This window comes from Episyrphus balteatus, chromosome 3 (genome assembly GCF_945859705.1).
Source record: "Episyrphus balteatus chromosome 3, idEpiBalt1.1, whole genome shotgun sequence".
Classification (NCBI taxonomy): domain Eukaryota; kingdom Metazoa; phylum Arthropoda; class Insecta; order Diptera; family Syrphidae; genus Episyrphus; species Episyrphus balteatus.
This window is the reverse complement of record NC_079136.1, coordinates 71,296,422-71,312,686: the sequence shown is the minus strand read 5'-3', so window position 1 is coordinate 71,312,686 and position 16,265 is coordinate 71,296,422. Positions and strand designations below refer to the sequence as shown.

General features: G+C 31.8%; 3 protein-coding genes across 3 annotated transcripts; 2 read left to right on the top strand and 1 right to left on the bottom strand.

The window, feature by feature from the left end:
- The first annotated feature begins 1,583 nt into the window (after window positions 1-1,583).
- LOC129916199 (chymotrypsin-2-like) lies at window positions 1,584-2,406 on the top strand. Its single transcript, XM_055996031.1, has one exon. It carries the CDS (start codon window positions 1,594-1,596, stop codon window positions 2,401-2,403), a length of 810 nt encoding a protein of 269 aa, XP_055852006.1. The 5' UTR covers window positions 1,584-1,593; the 3' UTR covers window positions 2,404-2,406.
- A 1,796-nt stretch (window positions 2,407-4,202) lies between these two features.
- Window positions 4,203-5,051, top strand: LOC129915071 (chymotrypsin-1-like). The gene has a single exon (XM_055994532.1). The coding sequence runs from the start codon at window positions 4,203-4,205 to the stop codon at window positions 5,049-5,051; it is 849 nt and encodes a 282-aa protein (XP_055850507.1).
- A 3,333-nt stretch (window positions 5,052-8,384) lies between these two features.
- On the bottom strand, window positions 8,385-9,533 carry LOC129915070 (uncharacterized). The gene is made up of 2 exons (XM_055994531.1): window positions 9,291-9,533; window positions 8,385-9,182 (listed from the first exon to the last, which is right to left on the bottom strand). The coding sequence occupies exons 1-2, from the start codon at window positions 9,303-9,305 to the stop codon at window positions 8,394-8,396; spliced, it is 804 nt and encodes a 267-aa protein (XP_055850506.1). The 5' UTR covers window positions 9,306-9,533; the 3' UTR covers window positions 8,385-8,393.
- Between the last annotated feature and the right edge of the window lie 6,732 nt (window positions 9,534-16,265).

Genomic DNA, 16,265 nt, shown 5'->3' with positions numbered 1-16,265 from the left:
GAACTCCAAAGATTAAGCAAAAGATTGGAGATAAATACCACATTTTATAAAATTAATCTTTTAAATGAACCAAAAATGTGCTCTAAATTACAATTAAAATTAAAAAAGGTTTGAACTAAAAACAAAAAATATATAGGACAGTTTGTTTGACACCTCGTTTACATCTCATTTTATCATGTTAATTTATCAGTCATAATATTCGCCTGTGTGCATTTAACCAAAAAAACATCTTTTGAAAAAAATACCTATCAATAACACTGGTTAACAAGGGTTCTGTTGCCGGAACCAAAATATACTTTTCTGAAGGTTTTCGGTGTGCTGAACTCGAATCCGAAGTCAAAAAAATTCTAGCAGCTCGCGTTTTTGAAATATTACCGTTAGAAAATGCAAAAAAACGTTTTTTTGACTACTTCGGACGTTTTTTTTTCATGTAAGAAAATTTTTTAAAATTAAAATTGTAACGGTTTCTAAAAGGCCTGTTTTTCTTCTTTCAAAATCTGTTTAAATCTTTCCGATATCTTTCGTATAGGTATAGATATCTTAAGATGAACTAAGTGTGTTTTGCTTAAAAATCATAGAGGATGTAATAACTTTATAATACATTGGTAAGCCAAGCAGCACATGTGTTGTCGAAAAAATTTTAGCTGTTGCTGACTACATATTTAATACCCTTTTCAAAAATGTAATTAAAAGACTTTCATCAGCTCTAGTTTCTTAGTTTCAGCAAAGTAGATATAAAACAGAAAAAAACATGTATTTACTTAGAAAAACTTTATTTAAAAAAATAAATTAACCATTAGTTTCCAAAAAACTTCGTTTTAAGGCTCTCCTCTGGTGTGCTGACTTTGGAAAATGACATATAAGAGACCAACAATAGTCGGACATCATATTCGTATCCCAGAAACCCTGGTATAAAGTTATTACATCCTCTATGATTTTTGAGCAAAACACACTTACTTCATCTTAAGATATCTATACCTATACGAAAGATATCGGAAAGATTTAAACAGATTTTGAAAGAAGAAAAACAGGTCTTGTAGAAACCGTTACAATTTTAATTTTAAAAAATTTTACATGAAAAAAAAAACGTCCGAAGTAGTCAAAAAAACGTTTTTTTGCATTTCCTAACGGTAATACTTCAAAAACGCGAGCTGCTAGAATTTTTTTGACTTCGGATTCGAGTTCAGCACACCGAAAACCTTCAGAAAAGTATATTTTGGTTCCGGCAACAAAAAAAAAGTTTAATTTTGTAAACCAGTGTAATTGAAATTTATTTTTCAATGAACAGTAAAACAGAGTCCAGAATCTAACAAAAATAATAAAAAAAAAAACAAAGAAAATAGCATTGCAATGAAACCATTAAATGAAAATAAAAATAAATACTTACTGTTAATATTGAGTCATAAATGCATTAACGAATTGTTATCAAATGTAATTTATCCACAATGTTATCAACTTGATATCCATCCATAAATCGATAAATGATTTATATACATTCAGTCTGTTCCTTAATTTAATCTTATTTCTTATCAATGTAAAAGGCCAAGGGTCTTAACATATAAAAGAAAACTGCCCAAGTTTTTCTTTTGCAATATGAAGTTACTTTTAACTGTTTTGGTTTTTTTTTTGGCGTTCAACGCTATTCCCGGGAAAAGATTAAAAATTCATGAAAATGGAATTTTGACAAATAATTCCAGACTACTTGAAAATGAAAATCGTATTGTTGGAGGTGAAGTTGCCACTGAAGGTTTTGCTCCATATCATGTTTCATTGCAGACAATTATTGGAAGTCATTTCTGTTCGGGGGTGATAATTAACGAAAAATGGATCCTGACAGCTGGACACTGTGTAGTTGGATGGAATCCTTCGAAATTCCTCATATCTTCAGGAACGAATAATATTTGGGAACCAGAAGCACATTACTTCCCAGACAGAGTTTTCGTCCACTGTAACTATGATAAACCATTGTATCATAATGATATTGCTCTAGTGCGATTGGAAACTGCAATTGAATTCGATGCTAGGACACAACCAATTCCGATACCAGCCGAACTTCTTCCTAAAGGTAGCAAAGCTGTTATAACTGGCTGGGGTAAATCAGATGTCGATGGAGACTATTCTCAACAACTGAAGAAGGCTGATGTAGATTATGTTGATTATAAAAAGTGTAAGGAACTGTACAAGGATGATCCTGGAGTTGATGTGGGTCATATTTGTTCACTTTCCCAGGATTCTGCTGGCGTTTGTCATGGTGATTCTGGAGCTCCACTGGTGAGTGATGGAAAACTGATTGGAATTGTTAATTGGGGAGAACCATGCGCCAAAGGCTTCCCAGATGTGCATGCTAGTGTTACGTTTTATTACGATTGGATTACAACAACAATAAAAGGGTGTAATTCATAAAACATTTTTTTAAAACACTTTAAACTACATTTTATGTTATGAAAATAAATTTCTTTGTTATACGTTGTAACCATTACCTCTGTTTTATCTAAATTTAACTTTTACCAGTACACTTTCCCCGTATTTCTTTTTTAGCGAAAAATGTTTTTAGTCTGTTTTAAAACCATAAATTAAACTGGATATGTGCAAGAATATAATCGCTTTTCTTCTTTATAGATTGGGTGCGTTCACGTACCGATCCAAGGGTATCTGGATACCTTAGTGTTGTTGTAATCCCATATAAAATCTCAGCTGATCGATCAGCTGTGTTGACAAGCAAAAAAATCCAAAGGTATCCTTAAAATTTCTGGATTCTCGTGTATCTTATGGGGATTTGATGAACAGCTGATTCGTGTTCACAAACGTATCGGATACTTAGGTATCTTGGATAGGGTATCTGTGCGTACGTGAACGCACCCATTGTTATTATTTTCTAAAGGTTGACAAAAATAGCAATTTCTTATTATTTAATATAAGTGCGCAAAAATTATACGTCAGCCCATTTTAAATAACTCAAACAAATTTACTTAGATTAGCTATCACGAAATTACCTCCAGTTTATTAAATTTATTTAAAGTTGGTCTATATAAATAAATGAAACACACTATGTATCAAGGCCGACGTACGTACATTATTCAATACTGATCAATCTTTCAATTTTATGTAGGTAAATAATAATAATAATAAATTCATTGATTAGTTGGGATCATTTCAAAGCACTATCGCAATTCGACGGGCGTCAAAGATAATTTTAAAAATAAACTTTTTTAACAAAAAATTTAAACAAAAAATATGTGTTTGGGTGGTTTTTACAAACATATTAGGGTGGATCAAAAAAATCGAATATTTTTTCCGGATTTTATACCTCAAAAAATCGGTTGTTTTACATCAACCATATTTTTAAAAACGAAACATTTTTTTATCAATCGACTTTTTAGCATACATAGAATGCATCTTTCTAATTTGAAAATAATAAATTCTCAGTGAACTAAAAATTTTTAGAAAAAGTAAAAAACGTGTTCAGAAATTTAATTTTTTACCATCAGTGAGTTTTTTACATGTAATTTTGAAGTTTTTTACATCGAGTTTGTTACATGTAAAAAACCCTTTAAAAAACTCGATGTAAAAACCGTCACAACACTGCAAATAGTCAAAACTGTAAGGAATTTGATGAATTTTATACAAAAAAATATTTAATAAACACATTTTGCATTGTTTTTTTTTTCAAATCAGAGATTTTTTATTTGAAAAAAATTTTTTTTTTTAATACAAAATATTTTTATAAGCAAAATAAAAAAAATAAAATAATTTTATATTACTTACTGATGCATCAATATAAAAGTATCAAATATCCCCCTTACTTAATTGTTGCAATCAAAAAATTACTTATTCTCTTTCAAGCTGATACCTAGTGAAAGTATGAAATAAAGAAATTAAACGCACCGAAGCGTGCAATGAATTCCTATTGGTAAATGTGTAACATATTCATCAAATTTAGGTCAAACAGTCCGATTGTCTTTTATTTTAATCGGTCAATAGACTGACTATATTATACCTAAATATAGCACCAACTTCTTTTTTGTTTTGATTCTTTATTACTTCACCAGCAGGACTCCGCAGTCGACATTGACAGCCATGAATAAATTAAACTATCATGATTTGGTTGCGACGTGATCGGAATACCAAAAACTTCTACAATATCAATATAAAAGAAAGCAGCAGAACTAAAAGTTCTTAGTTCTGTTAAAACACTTGCCACAATGCAAGTGACGCGTTTATTGCTTCTTTTGGTAGCGGCCATTTTACTCACTGCTGCAAAGTCTCATCAAGAATCTCAACCAATTTTCCCACCACAATTCACAAAGGAACGAATTGTTGGTGGCGAGGAAGCAGCCCCCGGCTTAGCACCCTATCAAGTATCTTTACAAACTCTTAAAGGGCAACATTTTTGCGGCGGAACAATCATCGATGAAAAATGGATAATAACCGCTTCCCACTGCGTTATTTCACAAACCCCGGACAAAATAAAGATTCTAACAGGTACACAAGACCTCAAAGACAACACAACGTCAGCATATTACTATCCCGATAAAATAGTTATGCATTGTAATTACAACAGTCCGGCCTATGCCAATGACATTGCTCTAATTCGTCTAAATGATTCTATTAACTTCAATGATGTCACGTCTAAAGTTGATTATGACTATGCCGTAATGAAAGCAGACGATGAATTGATCTTGACTGGATGGGGTACGTTGTCATTAGGGGGAATGGTGCCATCTAAATTGCAGACTCTCAAGGTTAAATATGTGCCATATGAAATGTGTAAGGAGAAACACAACAACAGTTCGTGGGTTGATGTTGGTCATTTGTGTACGTTTAATGACAAAGGCAAAGGTGCTTGTCATGGAGATTCCGGAGGACCATTAGTACATGATGGAAAACTTGTGGCATTGGTTAATTGGGGAAGACCATGTGCACAAGGTTATCCAGATGCACATGCTAAGATATCGTACTATCATGACTTCATACGGACAACTTTAAGTAACTGTGATAAAGAAACTACCGAGAAACCGGGTGCTACCACTCAGCCGAGTTTGGATTTCTAGAAGTTATTCTTTTTTAGTTTTAAGTTTAGCAAGAAACACATTCAAAATCTAAATATCTTAGATAGGTGGTCATTAATAAAGATGTATTGCATTAATATAACAAGATATTCAAAATTATTTATTTAAATAAATTCTGCCACTTCTATAATGTCTTGTTGTTCTTGTTTTATACGAACCTCCTGGAATTGCTTCGGGACAATTTTTTTAAACCAGTCAGCCCTCTCCGACAACATTGATTATTCTATTCCTTCGATAATCTGCCTTTAACTTGCTTTACATGTCAGGAGATTGGGTAACACATAAAATTAAAAAAACAAAAAAATGAACATAAGTGAAACGGTAGTTCAATGAAAAGAGAATAGGTTTGCTTGTTCGACCCCGGCACTCAGTGGTGCTTTGATGCTTTTTGGCAGACCCTGGTGATGCAACAACAAAGCTTTTTTTTGAAAAAAAAAAACTCGAAAAAAAAGTTGCAACATCATTGATTTTACTTGATTGATGCGCTTTTAAGCCATATAAGTCTAATTTCTCATATCATAAGTATTATTTTTAGGCATACTCCTTTTTTCTTTTAATCTCATATTTATTGATTCTTCTTTTTCTCTTAATAAGGTGAGACGTCAAGCTCTATTAATAACTGAAAACCAAAAGTTTTTTTTTAGATCTGGTTGCTGAGTTATTCGCACCCAAACATATTTTTTCTTACAATTGGAGGCAGATATTTGAGTATTAAAATCTAGAAACAAGGAAAGAATATGAGCGCGCAGTGAACAGGTCTAGCATTTAAGCAAAAAAAAAATATATTTTTTTCGGATTGTCGAAAAAAATTCAAGGGGTGTCACTGCCTAATACCCCCAAAAAATTCTTCCAAATTTTTCAAGTGAGACATTAAAAGAAAGATCTCTTTAAGTTCTATTCAAAACTGAAATCCAAAACTTTCTTAGATATCTAGTTCCATTTTTGTTTTTCAAAAGCTTTTACATAAAATAAAAAAGGCACGACTGGGGTTGGTACGTACTTACTCTTATCTTAAAAGTAACTCTAATGTTAAAACGTTTTACTGAACAAAATTAGCGAAAATTTAAATTTTTTAAGGAATTTCATAAACAGTGTAAAAAAATAAATAAATGACCTTTTTCACTAAATCAAGTTTGCCAAATGCCAACAATTAAAAAAAATTTTGAAAATCTCTAGAGCCGCTCTTTTAAAAAAATAATTTTTTATTATAAAAATTTTCTAACATTTTTCAAAAAAAAACTTGGTAGGTATGCCATTTTTAAGAAAATATTATTCAACACATAAAAACGAAATTTCGATAAAATTCATCAAACCGTTTTCAAAAAAAAAAAAAATTTCAAAAAAAATTTTTTTAATATTTTTTTAAAATTCAAAAATTTGTTTTTAGAAAATTCAAAAATTTTTTATAGAATAATAAACGTTTCTATATAAAAATTTTTATCGAAATCTGCCTCTTCGTTTACGAGAAATTCATAAATCGAAAAATCCATTCCATGGCATGTACCGTTAATAACGGTACAACAAATATTTTTTTTCAAAAAGAAACTTTATGTGTTGCACTACACACAAGAATTTTAATCAAAATCGTAAGAGCCGTTTAAAAAAAAAAAAACTTTTCTATTTGCGTTATATGACAGGTAGAGTTCGTTTTGGTCCTAAAAAAAATTTCAATTTGTCCTCTTGGGAATAACTCTAAACGATTAACTACCAAGTTAGAAAATCACTCCGTTAGTTTAGACTGTAGCTCGAGGTTCATACAGATAGACAGAAAGAATTGCCGGACCAACTTTTTTGCCATTCTCCATCATCGTAATGTCATGTAAAATTGTTATCTCGAGTTCGATTTTTTTTTCCGAATCCTAAACTTGTCTTTATCGCAAGAAAAAAGGAATATTTTTTTTTTAATTTCCACAATACATATGTAACTACTTATAAATGAAGATTTAATTAAACGTGTGCCATTTTTGAATATTCCCCGGGCATAATTGTCATTTAAATAGGTAGGTATAACGACATTTTTTTAAGTTGTCAATTTCGTCACTGTCAGATTAGATTTAAGTTTTGACTTTATAAGAACAAATTACACATGTAATTTATTTTGTATTTCTTTTACTAATCAAATCAAAAAATAGGAAGCTAGGAACTGAGCTGTCGAAATAATCATAGTTAATTCTATCTTTGAAGATTTGAGGCTGGCGTAGGTACCTGAAGAAATTGCCTCTCAGATTCTTCATCACTTTTACTTGAAAATAAATTATTTGACATTTTTAATCGAACTTGTCACCTCTCCACTGAAACTCATTTTCATGTCACAGTTTTCAACAATATGCTGACAAAATTGTCATTTTTATATTATTTTCTCCCCCGCAAACATCACTACAAATTTTTCGGGGAATTCGTGACAATTTTTAAAAATATCCTTGACAATTCATTGTCACCACAATTTTTTTATGATCCCAAGTTTTGACAATTGTAGCAAATTCCCCGACAATTCTACAAAATTGTCAATTTTTTATGGGACAGCATTTAGACAATTTTCAAGTTGTCATTTACAAAATTGTCACCTGTCACATTGTCAATTTTAATGAAAGAGGGCCCTGATATATGTATAAAACTTTTTGCCACATATGTAGATTTATTTTTGAAAATGTAGATGTTGAAGACGTTTCAGTTTCTTAATCTCTGAGGGTTTTTTTTCCGAAATCCGTCCAATCTTCACAATTTTGTTCTATTTGACTATTATTTAAAATAAATTTAACTTACTTACTGAGGTTTATGATCAGTATCAAAATCGGCTCCAAATAGTTGCTCATTTATCAGATTATCACACAATTTCGGCTTTTAGATAGCACCAAGTAATATCAATTTCCTGCTGTATTTTACTAGGCAACATTCCTCTTAAATTTTAAATTTTTGTATCGTTCCTGAAATACATATAAATTAAATTATTAAATTTTTGCTTTATTTAAAAACAATTAATTGACTTACATTTTCGGCCTCTTTCTCAACTCAAAATGCGCTCAATTTATTACCTTTGAAAAGACAAAAGTAGAAAAGGCTGGGTTTGGTTGCTTACTTAAATGACCAGTTAAATAATCATAATAAACTCCTTTATAACCTCCTAAATGAAAAACTGCTTTAATGCAAGTTTTAATCTTTTTCATTTACACATCAAAAAACGTTTGATTTTTTTTAATGAATTATTATATTCAATTGAATGCCTTACAAACTAATAACAACAATTTTTTTCTAAAAATTTAACAACAATCATAGTTGGAACTATAAGCTCTAACTTTACACATCTCTACACACTGAAGATGCAATCTAATACTGTGGTGGCAGGTAGCCATTATTATTCGACACTGAATTGTCAGACACTTCTTCGTAGTTTTGACTTGGAGCGATTTCTTCTTCTTGAACTTGAGGGTCCAATGAGCCAATAACTGAGGTGACTTGAGCAAATCCTTCATCGGAAATGGTTGATGATCCTCCCAAAGTATCGTATTGCGATTGAATTTGCCTTTGAGCATTGAGAGCTTCTTCTGGAGTACGATATTTGATGAAGAATACCTCAGGTTTGATAGTCTTTTGAGGAGCATTTTGAACAGCATCTTGTAAATCAGCAGCAGTAGTCTTTTTGGACAAAACATAGACAACAGTCTTTTCTTCATTCAGGGAGTTGGCAAAGTTCAAGGCGGCAGCCTTATTTGTCTGCGATGGTGACTTAATGAACAAGACGTTGTAATGTTTGCGTGGTTGCTGAGTCAGCTGGGATAATTCACCTTGAAGTTCTTCTTCGGTTTCTTCTGGAGCTGAGTGGATAAAGAAGCTCTTTGAAACGACTGGCTTCTTGAAACGGGGCACGCTGGGACGTGGACTGCGATAAGGTTGTTGGGTCTTAATCTGAGGCTGTACCAAAAAGGCTGGTACAGATACTGGTGGGGTGTTCAAGGAATTGGATGGCAGTTGAATGGATGGAGTAATTTGCATGACCAAAGGTTGTTGTCCATAATATTGGCTAGGTTGCTGATATTGCACTGCTTGTTGCTGTGGTAATTGCTGGTAGTTGTATCCTTGGGAAGAGACCATGGCTACGGTTGCCAAGAACACGCTCTAGAATAGGAAATATAAAAAACAGTTAGGGATATCCATTTTGATTAAGGCTGATGATGTTTATCCATTTAAATGAGGTTTAAAGTATCCAAAAATAGTTTTGCGTACCAGAAAGATCTTCATGTTTTTGCTTGGGAAAGTTATGCTGTTGCTTCGAAAGATTGTTGAGGTTTACTGATGACAATTCGTTGGTCAGAAACTATTTTATAGATGACTTCTCCAAACTTTGACTTCAGCTGATAAAAAAGACCAACTCACTATATCATCGCACTAAGAGTCAAAGAGTGTGGGTATAAAAGAAGTGAATGTGACTTTGGAACGATGTAAACGAATGACAAGAGAGGAGTTTCATAATTAAATTCTGCTGCTGCTGTGCATACATTATGAGAACGCAATTAGATCGAATTAATTTGATTTGATGTCTGAGATATTTTTTTTTTTGTTTCTTTTCTTTTAAGATGAATTATAATTTTATTTATGGGGATCGTGCAACTAAAATAAAAAATAAATATTCAAATTAATTTATTTAAAGGGAATAGCTATTTATGCAGTGGTGTTCATTGATATTGATAATTTTGGTTGCCAATATGGGAGATTGAGTGAACTATCGTAAATCAATTCATCGTGTTTGTCTTCTTTTAAGATTTGATGATATGAATTGATTTTAAATTGAATCGTGATATGGTAATCACTTGATTTTGCATACCATTTCTAAAGTGAGAGGTTTTCGTTTTGTTGAATGGGAAATTTGAAATTAGTGCAAATATGTCAAACAAAAGTGAGCCTAAGTCCAGTTAATTAGTTTAAAAGCGCTTTAATGTGATTTATGGTGGTTTTTAATCAAATCTATTAACAGCCTGGTAACTGTAGGTTACATATCGTTTCTTTTTAAATTTATGATTAAGTCGTAACTATATCTTCTTAATATGCATAATTTCTTTTGGATGGCAAACCTGCGATATCTTTCGCAAATGTAACATCGAAGAGGTTTAATTCTTAAACATTCTTTCTTATTATTTCTTTCTCGATAAGTAACTACAAAGCTTCAAACTCTTGACATAAAGTGTTCAGGATTTTAAGGAGATTTTTTTTTGTCTTAATAATCTGTCCCTAAAGAAATTGTATATCGATTTGATAAGCTGAGAGGGGAATCCGTTAGACGAATTTATTAAAATAAAAAGCAAAACAAAATTTGTTAATAGTTTTTGTGATGTAAAAACCATTAAAAATTTCGCTAGTGGCTTAAAAAAATTTTTCAATAGGAGAAAGGGTAGAGGGGAGGGGTATAGGCATAGCTGGCATTCATTACTATAGAAGTAATCATATATAATCATAATAAAACAACCGTGATTATTGTTTCAAAGAAAGAATGAACTTCTGGCTTCTAACACAAAATTTTATACTCTTCTCAGAGTAAGTTTAACCAAAACCTGAAAAGCAAAAAAACACGTTTCATTATTGCCATCCCTGGAAAACTCAGTTTGCCTATTCAAACACTTTTTCTGTGTCAATTTCATTTTAACATTTGTTTACCGAAAGCAGAATTATTTAAACTTTTAATTACTCTCCTGAAAAATGCTTTCGACACAGAAACCATTTACTTTCAGCGGAACTGAAACGACTGCAGTTATAGTTTATACCAAGCATTATGAATTGTAAAAAAATGCTTGGTCGTTCTGAATTATTAAAACGTATTATCTTTTTGAATTTATAGTCAGCTATTACATGAAGCCTCAAGAGGCGCGCCTCTTTTCAAACGTAATGAGTGCAAAAGAGAAAAAAGATGAAACAAAAAATTATCCGACCAGAGAGTCGTGGGTCGGAATTCTGAGACTCTTTTTTGACGTTTCTTTTTCCACTTTTCCTTTTTTCAACATTCTCTTTCATTTCTTTTTGCTTCTTGGTGCAATACAACAACAAATTTTAAATCAAAAGAGAAATGTCAAATTTGAGTCCTGGACTCAAGAGGCATCGTGTAATAGTACGCGCCTCACAGAATGATTATCAAAAGAAAATTAGAAAAAAGAGTCAAGCCTCTTGAGGCTTCATGTAATAGCTGACATACTTCTTATGGGAGGGTGGGTATGAAAATTTACTTTTTGACAAGAATGTCAAAGGGATTATGACGCGATCACCCTGGGTAGCAGGGCTGTCGTTTCACCTTTAGAGTAGGCAGTACTTTAGTATTTAAAAATTGCATGTGGCAAGTTGCATGTGGCAAGTTGTATGTGGCAAGTTGCGTGTGGCAAGTTGCATGTGGCAAGCTGCATGTAGCAAGTTGCGTGTGGCAAGTTGCATGTGGTAATTTCCATGTGGCAAGTTGCCAGGGTTGCAAAAAGCTCACATTTCAGCTCAGCTCACAGCTCAGCTCAAATTTGAGCTAGGTACCATAGCTTAGCTCATTTGAGCTGAGCTGAAAGCCCCAACTTCCAACGCCTATATCTCGGAATTTTGAAGAAAATGAAAAAAAAAAGTTTGATGCCAAAAGGTAGCGGGGACTCTAACCTACATTTGGGTACAACTCTCATGTCTGTAGGTAAACGCGTTCTCAAACCGGGAGAACTTAAAAGTAAAAAAAAAAATAGGCACGATTCTGAAAAAATAGACATGATGTGGCGGTTTAACATGGAAGGCAATTTTTTTTAAAATCTGACAATGTGCAAAGCGTAGGCCCATGACACAAGCTATCATTTGGCATCACTCCCAAAAATTGCTCCCAAGCGGTTTAGCTTCTAGGAGCGTTCAAAGATTCGGGGATTTTTCGAAAACAAATTTTACCCCAACTTTCAAACGCGATTTTCTCGGAATTTAAAAAAAAAAATCTAAAACCGGATTATACCACTATCGGGTAGCTGAGAATATAAGTTTTCATATGGCACCACTAACCTGTCTCTAGATCAAAGCGTTCCAACGCCTATATCGCGGAATTTTGAAGAAAATGAAAATAAAATTTTGGATGCCAAAAGATAGCGGGGACTCTAACCTACATTTGGGTACAAGTCCCATCCCTGTAGGCCCACGCGTTCTCAAACCGGGAGAACTTAAAAGTAAAAAAAAAATAGGCACGATTCTGAAAATAAAGGCATGATGTGGCGGTTTAACATGGAAGACGATTTTTTAAAAATCTGATAATGTGCAAAGCGTAGGCCCATGACACAAGCTATCATTTGGCATCACTCCCAAAAATTGCTCTCAAGCGGTTTAGCTTCCAGGAGCGTTCAAAGATTCGGGGATTTTTCGAAAAAAAAATTACCCCAACTTTCAAACGCGATTTTCTCGGAATTTTGAAAAAAGTCCAAAAACCGGATTGTACCGGAATTTTTTTTTATGATAAAAAATTAAATATTTTACTAAAAAAATAGAAATATATTTACTATTAAAAAAAACCAAGAGAAAAGATCACGAAAGATTATTTGTTTTATTTATAAAAATATCCATGTGTTAAAATAATTCCATTAATATCTAGAACCAAACATCTTAAGCTATGGTGTTTTATAAAAGTTTAAAATATCTTCATATTTCATTATACTTTCCAAATAAAAATCAATGTATCCTCTCACCCATCACAGCTCAGCTCAGCTCACTTTACCTTAGCTCACCCAACAGCTCAGCTCAGCTCAGCTCACCGACAGCTCAGCTCACCCAACAGCTCAGCTCAACCATCCGCTCAGCTCACTTTCAGCTCAGCTCAAATGAGCTGAGCTATGGTACATGGCTCAAAAGTGAGCTAGCTCAAAGCTGTGAGCTGAGCTCAGCTCACTTTTGAGCTTTGTAGCAACCCTGCAAGTTCCATATTTCTACTACTAGTGCTGAAGCACACACAATTCTCATACAATTACCATATCGCACATTTTATGCGCAATTCATTTACTTTCGTTAAGCATAGACCTTATTTGCCATATTACACACAAAATTTTTTATCAAAATCGTTTGGAGCCGTTTTTGAAAAAATGTGAGTTTTTTAAAAATTTTGTTATATGGCAGGAAAACTTTTCAAGAACTTAAATGTGCACACAAAGTATTATACATATGTATAGGGTAGATGAAAATAAAAGAAAATAAAGTTGTACACTGTGGTGTATACGTACTTTTTTAATTTATTTTTTCTTTGTATAATTATACCTGTGCTGGCTTCTTCAAAACATATTCGTTCACACTTTTATGGTTGAAAAATAATATTACATGCTTTTTTTGCATATATGGAGTTTAGCAAAAGATAAGTTCATCGCGACATTTGAAATCCTTCCAAATGTTTGGCAGTACTGTAAATATTCTTTGTAAGTTGTATGTCAAAAATTTTGCTTTTTTTTAGTTTTGAACTCCGTAGTGGTAACGGCTTTGGGATCGAGTTATTTTTTAATGAATATTAAAATCCTATATTCAATCAATATTACTCATTTTTGTAAATTCAAAATATACTAACAGCATTAACATTTTAAGAGTATTTATTTGCACTTCACCAAAAAGTGGAGCAAAATTAGTTAATACACAAAAATTAATTTGATCATAAATAAATCTGTGTATTGCTTAACTTTTGCATTTTTTTTATAAATTTAACAAACTTAATTCCTTTTTTGCATATTTATTGATTTCACTTTTTTGGCACAAAAATCGGCCTTGATTTTATGTTTTGTTTTAATTACTTTCTATTAAAGACTGCCTATATGCTTTTTAAAAATAGCCAAGCGCCGCAAATTTGCATTTTATCACAAACAAAAAATTCTCTATTAAAGCTTTTTAAATTAATGTTTTATTTTATGTTTATTAATTTTAATTTAGATTTTAGAATTTAAAGGCGAATTTCAAATTATTTCTTTTTTCGTATTCATACATCATTGGCCATTTAAAATCAGTTAAAAAAAAGTTTGTTTTGACGTTAATTTTTCTCATTTACATATGTTTTTTTTAAATACAATTTAACGTACAAATGAAAAAAGTTACTCATGCTATTCACCGCAGAGTTGTTGCATCGTCTGTCATTCATTTAATCAAGTTTAAGGTCAGCCATGTTTATGCCTCAGATATTAACCTGTTTTATTGATGATTATTGACTTATTGTCATTTATTAATGCAACTCAATTGTGTTGTAAATTTTTACTCTCTTTGGACTGCCGCAGCCGCATTTTGACTCTGGGAAAAAAAAAATAAGTTCTTCCGATCGTTAGTGTGATTTACATTTTATCAGTGAAATTAATTTGTGAGTTCATTTAATTTAACCAACGAACGTGTCGTTTGGAAGTATGAATGAATATGCAAATGTTTTGTAAAAAAACGAAATCAAAAAAATGTAGGTTAATCTGAAAGTCCGATAAGATACATTGACACTGGATTGGATACACGAAGTGGTGCCTTAAGTTTATTTTGGTAATAATTTTTAAGAGAAGAGCACCCAGGTCGTGGGAAGATATGTTGTGGTCAATGGTTATAGTATTTTAATGATAAATACAAAACATTATTCAGACTTATGACCGGATATTGAATTTTTATTACTTTGGGTCTTTTTTGCCTCTGTAAACACAACAATATGCTGCTGCTTGGTTAACAAGTTTTCACACCATTAATTTATTTGAAAGAAAGTGTAAGTTTTGATGTTGACGGCCAAGATGACAGAAGGGAAAAATTACCTTATAGGTTTTGCTTTGCAAAATTAACTTCAGCTAATGATTTGATAAATGTGTATAGTTTTGTTACAAATATAATGGGTAACGTTAAGCTAGTGTGTAAAGATGCTGATGAGTGGCTGTAATGATATCGCACAGAGGTGGAGAAAATTTGCTGTTAATAGAATATTTAACTAAGATTAAATTATACAAAAATATAATGCATCACTAAGTCGCATGTACTTAATCTAGTAGATCAAAATTTCTATATTTACTATTTGTTATGTACATCTTTAATTAAATAGTCATAACAACATAACAAAAATTTTAATAAAAAGATACGTATACGTCACAGTGAACATGAGTATCTTTCTTTTATTTTCATTTGCCCTGTTAACTTCCTTGTGCTTAAACCTGCAAACATGAAAAGTTTCCTTCGAACTTGGTAGTTACGGGTTTTTTGAGATTTCCAAGATTTAATTTTTAGGACCAATTTAACGTTACCTGCCACATAATCAAAATAGAAAAATTTTTGTTTGTAATGTGGGAAATATGTAAGTTCGTACTGTCAAAGTAAATTTTAAAATAAGATGATTCCCGCTTACCATCTTCTTAAAACAATAAGAATTCTTATTTAAATAAATAATGGATTCGTTTTCTTGTGGTATGTAAAGTGTGCTTCATTTCATTGTAATAGGAATTTTGCCTAAAAAACTAGACAAAAAATGAATGTACTAAGCGACATTTCTAACATTGTTCAGATAACGCAAAAACCAACATTATTCTAGTGAGGATATGTACATATGAGAAAACGTATTTTATTTTCTCTCTAGTTTCATTTGCATAAATGATAGAACAACCAAAATGGTACCAAAATGTGGCGCTCATAGTATATTCCTCCAACATCAAAAAGTCATTTTCAAAAAAAAAATATAAAATGTAAAATGTAAAATTTTCGTTAAGTTAAGTTAAGAAGAATCATAAAAAATTAAGAATTCAAAATGAAAAAAAGACCAAAAGAGCCTAATATAACATAATAAGCAAAATGATTATTGTTGTCTTTCTTGAATTAAATGCAAAAAAAAAGTAGGGACATTGGAAATATTCGACTATAATATTAGAGTTCGTAGAAGTTGCTTACCACTTACAATAATTCTTTGATTATTTATTGATATCAAAATTTTTTAGAAAATCTGCTGCAATTCGTAGTAGGGTAGAAGGGGGAGGATTTGCCAGGATTTAGGAAAATTGACTTAACGCAAAGTTTTTACGTTTCTTTTAATTTTTTTATATCTGATATTATTATTGACTTTATTATCTTCACTTAAATATTTTTTTCATCTTGATATATTAATTTTTTCTATTTTTAATAATTTATTCAAAAAAATGAAAAGTGATGTGGCAAAGCCTCCCCAGGTGGGAGGCTTTGCCACGGGGGTGGGGAGGGATTGCCAGTTACCTAAATATCAAAGTTAATACAAAT

Bases quoted from the DNA above. Each gene is read 5' to 3' on its own strand.
- LOC129916199 (XM_055996031.1), top strand. From the start codon at position 1,594: ATGAAGTTACTTTTAACTGTTTTGGTTTTTTTTTTGGCGTTCAACGCT.
- LOC129915071 (XM_055994532.1), top strand. From the start codon at position 4,203: ATGCAAGTGACGCGTTTATTGCTTCTTTTGGTAGCGGCCATTTTACTC.